Raw genomic sequence first — 17,373 nt, 5'->3', positions numbered from 1 at the left:
TTTGAAATCCCCCTATCGCTGTAGAGGGCATGGAGGGTCCTTACAGTCTCTGAGGATCTGACAAGATCAGGAGACGTCCAGGTGACAACAAAACCTGGTGGGCCATTAGAAAGGCAATGAGGAAGAATAGCCTAAAAGTGGGTGGTTATGTGAGGGTGAAACTGCCTACTGCCTTGCAGGAGGGGCCTGTGCAGTGGTCCAAACCTTTAAGGGTCAAACGGGGTTCCCACCACTCTGTCTAAACTAGCGTTTAGCGTTGTGTGTGTGGAATTTGGATAGTGTGACCCTGACTTCACTTCACAAGTGGCTTGGGTGTGCAGTTCTGGGATGGGAGCGAAGTTAGAATATCCGATTCTTCCAGAAGGCCAGTCAGCCATCCCAATCCTTCAGAAAGGTGGGCAAGCGTCCCTATGCCATTTCCGCACAGGTCTCTCAAAAGTCTGCTGCACCTTAGGGACTGCATCACTCATTGTGTCCACACTTCTCCACTGAATAGCATAGGCCGGTTGGCTTTCCATAGGTCAAAGGCCCCCAGACTCATCAAGCATCCACAGTACCTCAAGGATTATTTCACTCATGGTTAAAAGTGGGCGGTGTGTGGCGGCTGCCAGCCTTGGCTGCGAGTCCTCGCGGATCAACGCATAGAAAGCCAAACCACTGTTGGTGACGGCACTGAGGTCTGCGGGGCCTATTATGAAGAGCTTGTGCCTGTAAGTAAAACATTCCACCGGTTTATACCTCAGCTACTGACTCTTCACCAACATCTGCAATATTATGTTAGGTTGCTATGTTATCTAGTATGCTTTAGGTTGCATGTTCTGTCCTGTTGGTTATATCTGGCTATAGATATGGTTTATTAGATTTCTGAAAGGATTCACAGCAATATGCAACTTTAAACTTTTGATTCACTTGCTTGTAATCCTTTCTTTTTGCCCCACTATGTGTACTGCGTTTCCCAATCACAACATCCTAGTTGGCTTTAAGATGGAGGAATGGTATGCAGTTCTCCTATCTATCAAGTAGGGAGTAAGTAAACTTAAGTGGTTCCTTCCTGTCAGTGAAAATCTAAAGACGCAGGGAGGTTGGAAAACTGAGTCTCATCTACGACAGTGAAGATCTAACGCCATGGAGAGGAAAGAAAGCTTCATCTTGAATCTATTAGCGGCAAACAGCTGTCCATGCAAGCGAGAGAGGGGAAAAAGGCATCGAAGCAGTTGGAGTTGGTGCCAGAGTCTGAGAGGGAGGAGGTGGCTCCAGGCTCTTAGAATGTGAAGCAGAAAGCTGTGCAGCTGGCATTCAGGAAACACATTTGAGAGACTTGTGCAGTGCAAAATCACTGGGAGAGTTCAGGTTGCAAGATCCTGCTGAGATGCCTATAGAGAACAGGTCTGTTGATTAAACAAACGCAGTGTGAGAACAATAACATAGCCAAAGGAAGATGTGATTCGAGCTGGTCCCTAAACAGCTCAGAGATGGAGGCTGTAAGAAACTGGGAAGAGCCAGAACACCCTACCATGGTGATACATGGATAGCGGTCCGAAGAACATTGAGAGCTCATGGAAGACTTGAGGAGTTGGGACTCAGTCTGAGGAGTTGCCACATTCTCAACAAAGAAGAAAAGAAGTCCATTGTGAAAGATCCTGAGGATGAGCAAATGCTTTATGGTAGTTGTGGTTCCAGCATTGCAAGCAATGTGGAGGTGGTGACAAACAATGGGACCTAAGAAGGAAGTTCCTTACAGGAGTTATAGATCCACCAGTACAAATGGTGTGGGAGGTGCTGACAAACCAAGGGAAGCCGTGCAAAGATTGCCCACGCGAGTTGTGTTTCTAACAAATCAAGGGGAACATTATGTGGAAATGATGTAAAGAGGAAAGAGCCAATAAAGAAGTTGTAATGTAAGGTTGGTAATGCAGTTACTCAATTGAGCACTGAAGCGCTGGCCAAACCATCTAGCATACAGATGTTAAGAAGGGCCATTCCAATAAAGGAGCGGTTGCTAACTGTTTCACGTGTCAAGAGTGGAATTGCTGACAGATGCAATTGAGCCGATTTTGCGAGTGCTAACCCAAACAAGAATTGAAGAGTTGAAAAAAAGGAATTAACAACGGTTGGAAAACACTAACCAAGCTAAAGTGAGCAGAAAACAAACCTCTCCAAGAATCAAGAGAACTGGTTCATGAGAAGGTAATCGGATCAAGCAAATCCAATACAGAGGCGCTGCCAAAGCTTTACGAGAGCTGAGAAGGGTGGCATCATAGACATTGTAGCACAGACCTTTCAATCACCTAGTGTAGTGGCATCGAGACAGAAAGGTGAAGCATCGCCGAGGACATTTAACGATGACTAGGGAGGGAAAAAGGCATTGGCATCTGAACAGAGTTTGATGAATCTAAAACTTTGATGTTTGTATTTTGCCGTTCAAACTTCAACATTATCTAACATTTTTTATCTATTGTTATTTTTTGATTATTTTGTAAAAATGCTTGTTGACCTGCGATGTTCTAAAGTCTCTTTGGCCACTATCACATCACATCTGTTAGAACTTTTACAACAAAAGTGCTTTTGTACCTCAAATAATCCTATTATGTTTGTGTGATCTTCTTCCAGGACACTTTTGAGTCTGAGGTGAATGCAGTCAAGTTCAGCCCCAACTCCAAGCTGCTGGCTACAGGAGGGGCGGGCCGGAACATCGAGCTCTGGGACATAGGCGGAGGTAAGCCCTTTCGAGATGTTGCTCCTTAACAGGGAAAGGGCTTTGCGCTGTACATATTGGACCTCCATTATCTCACACAGATAATCAGCAAATGCATAGACCCTGACCTATCTAATAATTGCTAGCATGTGATCGCATTTGGGAGTAATTTTGTCTGCAATTGCACCCTGAAACATCCAACTAAATGTTACCCAGCAAGATAAATAGCTTGGCATTACCTGAAAGAAACAGAAATGTGCAGCATGAAAAAGCAGAACATCAAGGGAGAAGGAAACTGCCTCACCTCTATCATTTCAATGTCTCTTTCTATGTTGTTATTGGCATCTGCTTTGGTTCTGTAATGTATAGGCATTTTTGGAATTTAATTATATTAAAATAATAGACAAGGCAGATGAATGTGTTACCTGAAATACAGTAAGTGCAGCAGTTCAAACACTGGCAAACCCATCACAAATAAAGTGTGGTCAGCAGAGAAGTAAGAGCTGAAGATGCGTCACAGGGGTTGTTTTTTTTTTTCATTGCAATTGAAGAATTTAGTAGCAATTACATACATCGACCACAGAGCCATATGGAAACGCAGCAAGACAATAAAGTTTTATAATTCTGTAAACTCTTAATAATCTATGTGTGCATGGTCGAGAGTGATGGGTCTCCCTTCTCATGGTTGACTGTGTATTTCCTAAAGGAATAGGACTGTGAGGAAATTAGACCCAAATATTCATTGCCCTTTGTCCTGTAAGTGTGGGTGCATCAGGCCTTTCTAGTTTCCCGGTTGGCTTGGGTCCTCCACAGTGGAAAGAAGGGAAGCTGTATTGGATGCACGTTTGGGTCTCCTTTCATTTGATGACTGAAATAATAGCCAGTGCATCAGAAATCAGAGCATGACTATATATTTGTAGATTCTGCACATGCTAAGTAGCCCATCAATGGGTGCCATTCAGCCTAGCTCATTTGCTGCCCATTGATACTCAGTGAAAAATGCCTTTCTGGGTTTTGTTATTAAATATGGTTGACTTTTCTCTTCTACGTCCCTTCCAATTAGTGCTAGTTGGCAAACCTGCAGCTATTGTGAAATGTAGGAACACCTTTCATAAGGATACCTTCCTTCCTTATATCCCTTACCTTTGAAGTAGTCCCAGGTGCAGACTGGATCTCACAACCTATCGTGACTTTGGGGGCATGACTGGCTCTGTCATGGCGTCAATGGTGCCATTGGTGCCAGATGTTGCACAGCTGATCTGTATAAATGAAACCATGAGTATCCCATACATCATTTTATTTTTCAATGCTCCACCAACGTTTCCCTGGAGTCTCAATACAAATCCTTTCCTAATCTATTGAAACAATCTGTTTTGCTGAAGTCTCTGATCTTCAAGACTTGAAAGAAGCAGAGATGTCGCCATTGGGTCTACACCAGCACTGTTTCTTTGGAATGTAGAGTGGATCACAACACCTCTGCCTGCTGTTCATACTCAGTAATGTACCCATAGACTGTCTGAGAGTTGGTTGCAAAGCTGTCCATCATGCTCAATAAGGGTAGTTCTCTCCCATTGACAACAGAATGTATCACCCCCTGAGCTGCCATTACCCGAAACCTGCCCCTGCCATGTTAGCAGCAAGAAAGAAAAGAGTAAGAGCTGCACAAGAGATTAATGTTCAAAAGTGCATCTTCTACTAGGTACTTCACTGCACTATTCGACCCAGTCAACATGCCCTGAACGTAGGTCTGAGGAGGAACCACTTCTGGTGGTGGAGAAAATGCAGAAAGCATCATTTCTCTTCAAAGCCTCTTGGAGGTTTTCTGGTAGTCACTGATGGCTATTTTCCAACCATGACACCTTAGTGTCTGCTATTGAGGCCTATGCTGCCTCTTCTCTGGACAGCACTATATACCAAACACTGTCCGCTTCTAGAGTCACTCCTTGCACAACCATTGCTACTGGTGCCATGCCTAGCTCTGCAGGAGGTCTGCCCCGAAGCAGACAATTCACTTGCAGACATTCTGACTCCAGAGTTAGATGCTGCTAATGACTTCCATGTCAGTGTGCAAGACGAGCCTCCTCCAATACTGCGTCATGTGACCTGTTTGCTTCTCTGAAGGTGATGATAGCAATCCTTGGATCTCATTGAAACCATCTTTGCTGATGGTGAACATGAACTTGAAGCTGCCTTTCACCTTGAGGGTGTGGCAGGTGACCATAAAGTCTTGAATGTTCCTCTGGGCATTTATGAGCCAGTCTTTGCTGTGAAAGATGTGGCACTGCGCTCTGTGTAGGCTAGTCTGTTGAATATATTCCCCAAGCTGGATTTCCCTGCTATGTACTCTCATCCATAGGAGGAGGTGTGCTTGTTTAATGCGCATAATGCTGCAGACTGTCTTAGACTGTGTGCGCCAGTGACCACATGAACTTTAAAGAAGCTCAATGACATCATGGAGTTTGGTACCAGGTCCTTAGCCACTTCATTAGGGTCTTACAATGGCATGCGCGTTGGGTCTGGGAAAAATGAACCTTCCTGAAAGAAATAGGAGTCCCTGTAATTCAAGGATGTCTTTTGCTGCATAGCTATTCCTGTGAACCATAGACGGTACCCGTGATTGCTTTTGGGCAGGAATGCACCACCAGTTTACTTCACAGCTTTTTGAACTTCTATCGGCCCCTCTGGTCTTTAGGAGCATCTTGATAGTTCTTAAATCAGAATTACTATTTTGGGTGATTTTAGGGTCCCTCAACTTTTTTGCCCCGTCTTTTATGGTTCCTTTTATTTCATGTTTGGTGACCAGAGCGACTTCTGAAGTTCCCCTGCCAATTACATCCCTTTTTACCATACATAAGGTATATCGTAAGGTGGTCAGTATCGGGTTCCCAATTCTTGTCCTAGGGCAATTTGTATTACCCTATGTAAGTGATTTCAATCTGGCACACACCTAAGTCAACGCCTAGCATGTAGTGCACAACTGAAATCCTTATTTATTTTTGTCTAAAAGTTCATTATTCTGAACGATATACCACTCATATCACGCCCTTCTCCTGGAACACCCCCGGTCACACTGAACCAGGAATCAGGCTGGTTTGCAAAGGTAAATATTTATTTAGGTATTTAAAATGTAATCATACTATGTTTTAATGGGTACACAATAATCACCAATGGGGTGATGTAACACTGAATAATCTCTTTAATACACAAGGATTAAGTAGTGAGCAAAACAATTCAGCACAGAAAATAATACTTTTGTGTGTGTATTCAGATCAGATAGCACTGTGGTTAAAGGTTCCTCCTGCACACCCCTCAACCCCCAATAGGTAATGTAAAGAGATAGGAGGAGAGAGCAGGTATCCAGGAATGGCAGAATCAAACAGAATATCAATCCTACTTTCCCCCAGGAAACACAAGAGAAAAGCGGAATTGACTGTCAAGCTGTCAGAATGGCTTTTAAAGTTATCTTAGAATGGACTGGGCAAAAACACCAAATATGGTCAAAATTGCTGAAATTGTATACATTCTTATGGGAGCCGCTTTGGATAGTCGCACACAAGCAATGATTTAATGCCAAGAAAACATTGGAAATCTTAAAATTCAAGTCGGAAGCACTCAAAAGCTGTTTTACACGTGGAAGAATTTCCCAAAACGAAAATTTGCGTCAAACTTTTCACTGCGCGATATTCGCGATAACGGGAGAACCGTATTGATTTGGAATGCGGTTTTTAGGTGCAATTGATAGGTATGGATGTTGGCTACAAGCAGAATTTATTTAGTTTCTATCACGACAACTGAGGGAGTTATAGACGTTTTAGTGGAGGTCTTTTTTTTTTCGAGATAGGCCCAAGAATGGAAACAGGGATGCACTTTTAAAATGACAAATGGGTTTCTTACATTAGAGGATGACTATGAATAAAACGAATACCACACAGGAACACAGTCACTTGATCAGGGTGACTGTCTGCAAAGGAAACTCGCCTTCTTCAGATGAGAAAAGATCAGTGCAGAGATAGTTTTAACAATATTAGTACAGGAGGAAAGATAGGATGGATTGGATAGAGGGTTCAGACAAGCATGGGCGTAATTATATGGGGGGACAGAGGGTTTTGTCCCCCCAACTTCTGTTGCATGCCTTTTTGTCCCCCCCAACTTTTGGAAGGAGGGCAGCAGGGGGACCGCAATCATCAGTTATGTAATTGGACAGCTCAAGCCCGGCTGGGGTGCCCAGAAAGGCTTGCGCTGTCTCATTACATAATGCTGAGATGCCTGGCAGCCACGCTGCAACACATTCAGGGCCGGAATGCCCTGTATGGCCAATCCCTCACCCTGGCTGGCCTGAGTCAGCAGCCAGGGGGCTGGGCTGGGTGTTGCATGGCCCGGCGCCTGTGCTGCCATGCTAGCAAAGAATCACTTTCCGGCTTTGTGTTTGTGCGACACACAGACAGGAAATAGGAAGCTCATAGCTGGGATCTGTCTGCAGGTGTGTGAGTGCAAAGAGGTTAGGTCGGTGCAACATGAGACGTGGCCCAAGCGGCATTTGAAAGTAGAGCAGAGGTACTTTTTTTTTAATTGTGTTTGTGTATGTTTGTTGGGGGGCTGGGCTGCGGGCTAACCCTAGTGAGGGAGCATGTCAGAATTGGAAAATGTGAGCAGAGCTCACAATACACGTTAGGGTCCCAGGTATGAAGAAGCACTAACAATAACAAATGGTGCATTCTCTGTGGCAAGCCACAGCTCTGCAACGCCTCTAAAATGAGTCTTGCCACTTTTCAGATACTACTAAAGCACCACCATCCTAACTTCAAAAAGAAGTTGGCGGAAGGTGCGCCCTCCCCAAGTAGAGTGGAAAGAGTCAAGCTGAGAAAACCTGTGACCCAAAACTGTTGTACTCTGCAAATTCTGTGAAATGAATTTGAGTGCTATACGCATTCCAAACATGGTGAACCTTTGCTAAGCAGTTTTTGCTCTAGGTGCGCAGAAGGAACATTATGGAATTGTGTGTTAAAAGCACACTTTTAGGAGACCTGTATAACTTTTCACCCTGCCGCCAAAAATAATCTTCACCAAACTGGCAATAAGTATTTCGAGGTTTGCAGACACTTTGTCAGGACGGTTTGGTGCAAATTAGTAAATGGGTGTCTTGGTTCAGGTTACAGGCCACCAAAAACTGCTTCACTTACTAAACTAGCAGGAGAGTATCCAGCATTGTAAGAGTGGGGGATAGGGGGAGCAATGAAATGCAGTGTGTGGAATTCCACAGGGTCTCATTGGCGCCCCCAAACCGCCCACCCCTGCCCCAATCTACTTTTTTGGTAACGTTAGTGGAAGCTGGCATTTTAACACAGAACAACAACAATAAAACCGCAGGATCATTTCAGATGCAGGAAACTCATCTATTAGAGCTCTGTCCAAGCCCTCTGAAGCAAAATACATGCAAACCTACTAATTATTATATGGATTGCAACAGAAGTGACTTCACAGAAAAGGACATTGTCAAAGGCGCTTCATCAGTCTTTGATACTTGGAGGCACCATGGTAGTGACTTTAGAATACGTTGCCATAAATAAGACAAGTGACAAATAACTTTTGTTATATGTGGAGCAACTCTATAGTCATTAGGCTTTTCCATTATAATACCATGATACATTAACATAAGCTTTGAAGTGAATCAGAGTCACGTGCAGAGCTGCAGATAATGCACAATGTGATTAAATGATTTGCTCAGGATCACACACTTGGTTAAATGGTGAAACTGGGATGTGAACAATTTAAGCGACCGTGCACATCTTTCCAGGTTTAGTTGATATAGATATTTACTAAGATTTTGCTTTACATTTCGTGTGCTTAAATACTTATTTGTAGCAATGCCTTGGAAGCAAACCACATTACGTAATAAACTAGCCTTTCATAGTAAGCTAACCATGCACTATATACATTGTCATAAAAATATGTTGAGCAATGCAAGTATGACTTTAATTTTTTTCTCCCCATTCTGCATGCAAAGTCACAATAGCATCATGTAGATTAATGTGAGCCTATCAAATCCCCCTTGGGTTTTAAAGCCAGTCATTATTTCATAAAGCATGCAACATTATGCACCCTTCTCACGTCTTATCACTCACTCCCATTCCCATTTCTGAAGGGACAAAAGTCCCTGCTAATAGTACCCCTCTCCCTCCCATCAGCACTCATATTGTAATGCTCTGATACAGAGCCGCCTGAGGACCCTCTTCTGCCTGGAGCTCCTTGGGACATTGTCCTGGCAGCAGGACACCTCTACCATTTGGAACAGGTAAGGTGTCCTGCTGCCAGGAAAATGAGCGTGCTGAGCAGGAATTGCTCAGCACACATTGTCCTGCCAGCGGTACACCTTTGCCGTTGGGCGCCCTCTTTGATTTGCCAAACGGGAGAGGCATCCCAATGACAAATGTCCCGGTCTGGCTCTTAAAAGAGCTTCCCCCCCCGCCTCTCTCGGTTGGTACTCCACTGCTTGGAGCCATTTGAACACAGGAAAACATACCTTCATTTTAATCAGTCAGAATCTTGTAGAAAATATGTATCAGCACTTACACATATAAGGTGCTGTGCAGAATCCAAGTTTGTAGATATATGGCATTTAAAAATTGATACCAAGTATACTTGGTCACCCACTGTAATGCATTAACCGTTGGCTTCTGCCTTTGAATGAAAGGAAAAATCAGGGGAATTGCTGACATTGCAATGAATCTGTTCCTTTCGCCATGGCTTTATGGTTCAGCTAGGTCAAGTCAATTTAGCCCAAAATTTGAGGGATCGGGGGTGATAGTCTGGTCTGCTCAATGGACGTTGCACCACTATTCCCATGTGTTATTGTATATGTACATATAAATGTTGTGTGTACATAGTGTATGTCAATGGAGGTGTTGGTGCATTTGTGTGTGAGAGTGTAGGCAAGCATATGTATTGACTTTTGTATCTGAATGAATGATAAATAATGCATTGTTTGTATGTTCTATTGGAATTACATTTGTGAATGTTATGTTGTGTCACTGAGTGCATGGCAGGCTGGTTGGAGATGTGTGGGGGCCAATTGAATTTTAAAGATGGGCCACCAGTCGTATATAACTTATAACAGAGCGTCAGCAATGCACTCTTGTGGTGTAGTAGTCTAGTGTTATCCCTCAAGAATTTAGGTTGCTTGACCGAGATACAAAATCACGGTGAAATGAACCGTAGTCATTTTTACTGCAAATACGTTTTTACCTCGGTACAAAAAAAACAAACCCATGTCCCCCCAAACCGCCAGTACACCCATAAACCCCCCTACTTACCTTTTCTAAATCTGCTGCCTCTACTGTACCCTGCTATGTCAGATCCATCCATTTTACGAGGGTCGGATCTGACGATGCAGAGTCCCTTTTTTCTTTTTTTTTTATTGGGTCCCCTGCCACCAATGCTGAGGACAACCCTGCGACCGCCAAAGTAAAAAATACTGAACACGGGGAGCGGGGGACACCCCCGTAACCCCAGCTTTTCATGTTCGGTATCTTCGGCTTCAAACTAATGGTGGTGACCAAATTCAGTCAAATCTATAATTCAACCAAATTTTATCAAACTATTTGGCGGAAACGAACCCCAAAAGCCACGCCACACCCTCCTTCCATCCCACCCCTGTCCACACCAACATTTTCAGCAAAGTTACTCCACTGCAGACAAGGCCAAGATACTCCTAACAATACAGGTTCTGAATACAAGATATGATGGGTCTAAGATAGGGATAAGACTATGCAACGTACATATGCTAGTGACACAATTATTCCTATGGATACTCACTGGATATGTTTTTTAAATGGGACCGTCAATTCTGGTCAGGGGATTGGATCTGGTTTAGGACAGACGGATGGGCACATCGGACTGGGCAGGATCGCAAGGTGCTCTGGTCACAGCACGGCACATGACTGGACTGGATCTGCAAGGCACACTGGTCACGGCACAGGACTGGATTGGATCTGCCCTTCGTGGTTCTGATGATATTTATTTTCAGCGGGCAATCAGTAACAGCACAGCCCGGCTGTATTATGATGCTTCCCCTTAGGCTTGTGGGGTTCTGTTCTAGGATTTGAGGCCTAGCTGAAAATGGTTCAGCAATGCAATAGGTTTCTGCTTTGCCAAGTTTCTGGAGTCTGGAGCAAGGAAGGTGTAGAGTTTAGCAGCAGTGTGCTCTGCCAGCATCAGGATAATGAGTGAATCTGTCTGTCCTTATGTGTGGTGAGCTATCTCTATTTATGCTCTGAACTGGCATCATAAAGGTGGTGTGTGGGCCGGTTTAGCCTAACCTTTCCCCTTTTAAAGGTGATTGGGTCAGAGTCTACTCTCTGCCTTGATAGGAGGATAGAAATAGAGTGTCACCTTCATGGTGTGATTTTATGAGGCTGAGAATCCACCCCTACCCCCTGGAACACAAAATCTACTTTTGGGAAAATACATATTTCCACATGTGCAACCTCTATAAAAAATCACATATACAGATTACATATTTTACATAGCAGCTATTCCTCAAAACCCTGTAGCTGTGGGATCTTGTCTCCGCTTTTCACAGAATTTTGCCCTTTTCACTATTAACACAATGTCCAATTTTTAAGCAAATTTCTACAAGTGTGCGTATTTAACATGGGTACGTGTGTATAAAGATTTGCAATCCTAGTGGAAATACATTTTGCATAAAATCAAATTTCTTGCCGTTTCTTTCCAGAACATGTCACACGGTTTTGCCTCCTCTTGAAACGTGCAGCCAAAATTTAGATTCACAAATCTGTTACGGTTTAAAATTGTGAAAAAAATAATAAGTTATCAGTCTTTTTAAAATGTGTTCTTTGTCCATGTAAATCAACAAATGGTTGTTTAGCTCCACCCCTTGGTATCTCCGTGGAAGGCCAAGAGCCATCCCCCATGTTTGCTCCTTGCAAAGGCCATTTACGACTGTCTTCGCACTTTGCATTTCCTGAGCTGCAGCTTGTCATTGTTCCTCTTCCCACTGCAGACTAGGTTCTTTTCAAACCCTGTAATTAACGCCTCTCTGTGATTTCCTGCTGGGGGAAAGCCCTTCCTTCAGTGAGCAAACCTGCTATTCCAGTTTGGCAACTTCAGCCAGGTTTAACTTAATTGTTAAATCTATTGACTTTTCCTTAGCACAAAACCAACTTGTTGTATCAAAAAACACATAGAATTCTCATTCAGGATTTTAAACCCATGGGATCAAAACAATAACAATGTGGGTTACTATCAGTAACAGGCCTCTTGGATTGCACACATTTGATTTTCAGTTTATACATGTTAAAGTTTAATCAGGGAGGCCCCTGACAGCTGTCATCCCAGCAGCCCTCTGCTGCACAGAGATTTTTTACAGATCCACAGACACACCACTTTTGCTGTGGAAATCTCTTTATGCTGTCAGCCTTTCAGGTCCTTGTAAGTTCACAATGATTTCTTGAACTAAGTGAATTGTAGCACCCAGCAAGAATTTTGAATATTTGAAGGCATTCTGTACCGACATTCTGAAGTTTCAGCAATAAGGAACAAGTGATTTAAAGCAATATTTGGAGTTTCATTTAGCAAAACACTGCTTTTTCCTTCTGCACTTTCAATCGTTGTGGGGCCCAGTGACACATTTCAGTAGTGAGAGCTCTGTTACACCACTGACAACATGCGTGGCAGATTGGGAAGCCATCTTTTTGTGCATTGAAAAGCGCGATTTTCAGGGGTTTTGTCGCGCACAAGGGTTTTGCGGCCATTTTGATGTTTCTGGCACCATCATAACAGAGTGAGGCAGCATAGCAGAGCAAAAGTGGGTCAATACATCCCACACGTACATGGGTTTTAGGCTGTAGTTTGATGGCAGCTGTACTTTAGTTATGGCTGCACTAGGGCTGTACTTTACCACAATGGTAGCCCAATCTACGTTTTTGGTAGCCATTGTGGTACCAATGGATTTTTTTTTAAAAAATCATACTCTGGCAAAAATTCCCATTTTGTACTTTATTTGTCCAGGTGGAAGGCTCCAAATAGCCATTCTGACCATTTGGGCTTTTGAGCCAATGATGGCAGCCTCCATATTGGTCCTAACTGGTGTAGGCCAGTGTTGGTCTCCGAAAAATCCCTCACACTTCCTGTGGGTGTGGCTAAGACTGAATGCCAATCCTACTGGTTGGTCTTCTGACTCTTAGCCCCATGCCCCATTTAGTGTTTGGCTAGCTGGCTCTAGGCCAGCCCTTTTGTGCAAGGGTATGTTGGCTTCGCCCATCCTCTGTTGTACTCCCTTGGTTTCCTGCCCTGCAATGAGGATGAAGCAGGTCTGCTGACCTGCTGGAGATATTTTGCCACAATGTCTGCCATTTTTAACCTTTACCTGGCCATACTCGCTAGTGGTTTGGGGATTTCCCGGTTTGGGTTTTTTGCCACATCTGCTGGGTTGAGCCCTCCATGGCAAAAAACATTTTGGATGATTTTACTGCAGCCAGCTGCCATTTACTGCTAGAATAATTCGATTGAATGTGGGTCACTGCAGAAATTCTAAAGGTGGTTGAAATCTCAAATGCCCACCAGGTCTTCAGTTTCGGAGGTCAGAGGGTGCCACCAGCTGTTTTTCTTCATCCAGGCACCGTTGACTGCCCTGCTGCTTCTTATGTTCAATCTGCTGCTGGGAGCTGTTTCCCAGGGTCCCTCTTCTTTCTGTAGTTGTCCTCGCTGGATTTATTACTCCTGGCTTAAAGGTAGAACTCCTGGGAAGAGTCTTTGTTTCTTTCCTGTGTTGCTGGGGTCTTTGTTGGCCCAGAGTTCAAGTCCTATGGAACTAAATCCTGCAAACTGTACCTGTGGGAAGGAGCAGTTTATTCACTTGGCTGGTTTTCGCTGCTAGAGCCATTTTTGCTAAAACTGCCAACGTGAGTATCTGCCTACCTGTGGGTCCTTGGGTGGACGATTATTTGAGATGCCACCTGCAGGTGTTCCCCTGGTCGTGGTAGTGATTAATTGCATTTAAGTCTTTACTACAGTTCTTATAGAGTTCTGTTGGGGGTTCCTCCTGTTCTGCTGCTTCTTCCTCTGCAGCCTGGACCCATCTTCTGACCTCTAATACACTTCTTCAGGGTCCCGTGTGACCTTTCTTGGGGTTGCCATTGTAGAATCTGCACCTCTGGAGTCAAACTGACTCACCCCCACTAAAACGAATGGCCCTTCAACTCTTTGCTATTCATTCCAATGGAACTGCGAACTTACCTGGAACTCTCCTAAAATGGACTCTGGTGTACTTACTTGCCCTCGGACATTTTTTCTGGATCCCTTTAAGAGTTCAGTGAGCTTTGGACCAGGTTTGGTATTTTTGGTACTTACCTATGATTTTTCATTGATTATTAAAGTCTTCATATTCATTTCTGCCATTCGACTGAAAGTGTAACATTGTGACTATTTCTAGTAAATCTGTTAAATACTTTTCCCTTGAAATATATGAATCAGGCGACTGTTGCTAACATGTGTGGCTAATTCTTGGAAGCCTTTGACTAGCATTTACAATTGTTCAAATTCTTTATAGCTCTGCTTATAATATATGATTATATGTGCCTGTGCATTAATACTTGTATCATTCCCTAGGGAATTGAAATGAACAGGGACTAGTGCTTTAGGCCTTAAGGATTTATGACACATTTCTTTTCTGCTGGTAAAATTGTGTTTCCCCTCTTTTCCCATACTCCACCTATATGTGTTAGGTGCTGATCACTAGGTCTAGGACCTTCCACCTATACCAGAGATGGGATGTGTGAATAGGACACAGTACTGTATGCTGCATTTCCTATGGGAATTCCTCTTAAGTTTGATGGTTCCCTGCTTTCCCCCACCTTCTGTTATTGTATGGTGGGTTCTTGCCCTTGGTAAAGGACCCACATATAGACATTGGGGTTATGGAGTCATGCTGGTAGAAGGGTAGGCGAAAATGTGGTCTGTCGTGTAACAGACGTTCTGTTCATTCTGTCACTAGAGGACTGCTTATTGTGCTACATCTCACCTGAAAGGTCTTTAAAAACTTGCAAGCTACGTGGAGTGGGCAAACGTGTGGCCTGCTGTTAGTACTGATAGTAAGACTTTAGTAAGCTATCCCAGTGGTTTGTAGATCTCCAACTCTTAGTATCAGTCTGTACTAACTCAGGACCATGGTAGAGTGGCAGAGCATCGGGCTTATCTTAAGAGGAAGATTTGAGCTGTAGGTAAGTAGAGCGAACCTTAGCTAGACATGCACACCAAAGAAACTCTTACACTTATATTTTATATACAGTGATATATTTATTATATATACACCACAATCCCTTTAAATACTTTAGACGTTTACACTTGAACACTTCGGAATACTTGAGAAGGTCACTTTCACTTTTGTGTTTGTTTGCGGTTACATTTGTAGCAACGTTAGAAAGGGAAAAGACAATGTTAACATATTATCGGTTATTACCCGCAACTGTGGTTTTTAACAGTTCATACAGTAATATATTTACTATTTACTCTGCAAACACATATAGTAAAGTCACTTTAAGGGAGGAAAATGGTTAGTTAGTGTAACACTAGCCTGGTTCAAGGTTCTAGAGAGGGTGTCTTCGCCCAGCAATTCTTTTAAGTCCAAAAACACAATCCTAGCTAAAGGCAGTTCGGAGAAGGCTCAAAGTCTTGACAAGCAGCAGAATAGGAAGAGCTCCCAAGGATTTCTCCTAGTCTCTAGTGTTATAGAAGCAGCAAGTTAACAACTAACAAGGGAGACCTGTCAAAGGACTTGATGAAGGGACACAGGCAGCTGCTTGAATGGGAGGGAAGAGGGGGTGACCCTGGACACCTTTAGGTGCACTCCAACGCTTCTTGGAATCGCGTAAGCAATACCTTTTTCCCCAAAGTACCTTAGGTTAGAGGAAAAGGTTTGTGCTTGATGCTCTGCGATGTGTCAGAACTGGACCCGACCTCTGGATTCCTTGGTCTGATGACTGAAGGCATGACAATGGATGGGATCTCTCGGCAGCAGTCTCGAGGGAAGACCTGGGGCACGACATTCAGCAACTTCTTGGTTCACTCTGTGGTTTTGGCACTGTTTCTGCAGCACCAGCAAAGGACACGGATCACCCGGTCAATCTTCTTCGCTTCCTGCAGTTCCACACTCTGGTAAGGGGGTCTGGGCGAGTTGGATTAGATCCCTGGAGTGTCCTTATGGGTTCAACAAAGATTTGGACGGATTCGGCCTTTCCACGACAATCCACTCGAAATGGGAAGCAGGTCTCCTGGTATTGGGGTTGCGCAGCTCTGGAAACTGATAGGACTCCTAGGACCTCCGGCTCAATTCAAAGTACATCTTGGGACTGGTTATTCCCATCAGCCAAAGGGACGCAGTCGTCCTCTTCGGAGCTCCTCTGTCGTACATAAAACAGAGTCAGGACAGCAGTGATCGCTTCACAGTGTTGCAAAAGGGTCTGCAGGCATCTCTGGCCGTCGTCGTATTCTTCGGTTACTTGAGCTTCCAGTGGTCGACTTGCTTTTCGCTCTAGAAGCCTCACCTTTTATACAGTTCCAGCACACACTCCTCTGCAATCTCTATCCGCATTTTACAGAAAGGGGCGTTTGGTTATCCAGTCAGGACAGCCAGACCCCTTGTGGGAGCTAGCCAGAACCCCCTGTGACAGCTGGGCCTATTCAGGAATTGTGGCAGACAAAGGACAGGGGGGTGGAAGACTCCTTCCCCCATTTCCTGCCTGCCCAGACACTCTGGAGCCTAGGCGGGGATACCCAAGGGTTCCCGGAAAAGGCAAAACACACACTGACCTCCCCCTCACAGAATGGTAGAAGAAGGGCTAACGAAGAACAACCACGCTAGTAATGGCAACCAAAAAAGGGAGGCCCCAAGTTGGTACTTGTGTGCCCCTGTTGTGCCCTACTGAGGCTACAGACATAGCCTGCGGTATAGAAATTACACAATAGTTGGTAGAACATTGCCACTGCCACCAACCATAACTAGGAGATTGTCTATGTGACTAAAAAGTCACAGAAATAGAGAAGAGGGATACTAGGTATCCCTTTGGCGCTCCACTAAAGGTGGTGTGTGCCCATCTCTCAAACTATAGAGTTTTGGGAGAGATACTAAGTATTTTGTCTATCCCTAAGAACTGCAGTTACTCAAGTATATTGAAAAATAATCTTAAACGAGGACCCTAAGCAACACTGCCCATAAGGAGCTGTGTGCTGCAGTAGTAAAAGTACAGATGCCTTTAAGAGCTAGGGAGCAGACAGACTCCATAGTACAGGTAGAATACAAAGAATAGAGTTCCAAAAGACAAAGCCCAAAATCATGAATGAGTGAAAAAAGGCTCCACTCATTCAGGATTGCAAGAAAAAGGTCCAGAAGCTCAGCAAAAAGTGCTGGGGGTCGCCCTAGTGGAGGGCATGAAGCATAAACATGATAAATCTCCCTAACAGCCGTGGACTACCGGAGGCCATGAGGAAGCTGTTGAAGCGGTTGTAGCCTCTGCTTTATCTGCAGTAGTTCCTGGCCTGGGTTTGCTACTACGGTACTGTTAAGAATTGGTTAACCGTGTGTGTGTGACAAATATTTACTATGGAAAACCCCACAGGGACCAAACGTAATTTGAGGAGTATCGCTTCTACTACCAGTGTCACTA

The 17,373-nt window shown here is 44.1% G+C and overlaps 1 protein-coding gene across 2 annotated transcripts in view; it reads left to right on the top strand.

Annotated features, from left to right (window-relative positions):
* Positions 1 to 17,373, top strand: part of ATG16L2 (autophagy related 16 like 2) — a 920,492-nt gene that overhangs the window by 523,252 nt on the left and 379,867 nt on the right. For both annotated transcript variants that reach the window (XM_069640243.1, XM_069640244.1), the window contains exon 10: positions 2,611 to 2,716. In XM_069640243.1, coding sequence (XP_069496344.1) covers positions 2,611 to 2,716 — 106 coding nt within the window. The remainder of the gene's footprint in view (positions 1 to 2,610; positions 2,717 to 17,373) is intronic.

This window comes from Ambystoma mexicanum, chromosome 7q, assembly GCF_040938575.1.
Source record: "Ambystoma mexicanum isolate Mex_15411 chromosome 7q, UKY_AmexF1_1, whole genome shotgun sequence".
Classification (NCBI taxonomy): domain Eukaryota; kingdom Metazoa; phylum Chordata; class Amphibia; order Caudata; family Ambystomatidae; genus Ambystoma; species Ambystoma mexicanum.
Note: the sequence above shows the minus strand (reverse complement) of the source record. Positions and strands in the feature narration are given on the sequence as shown.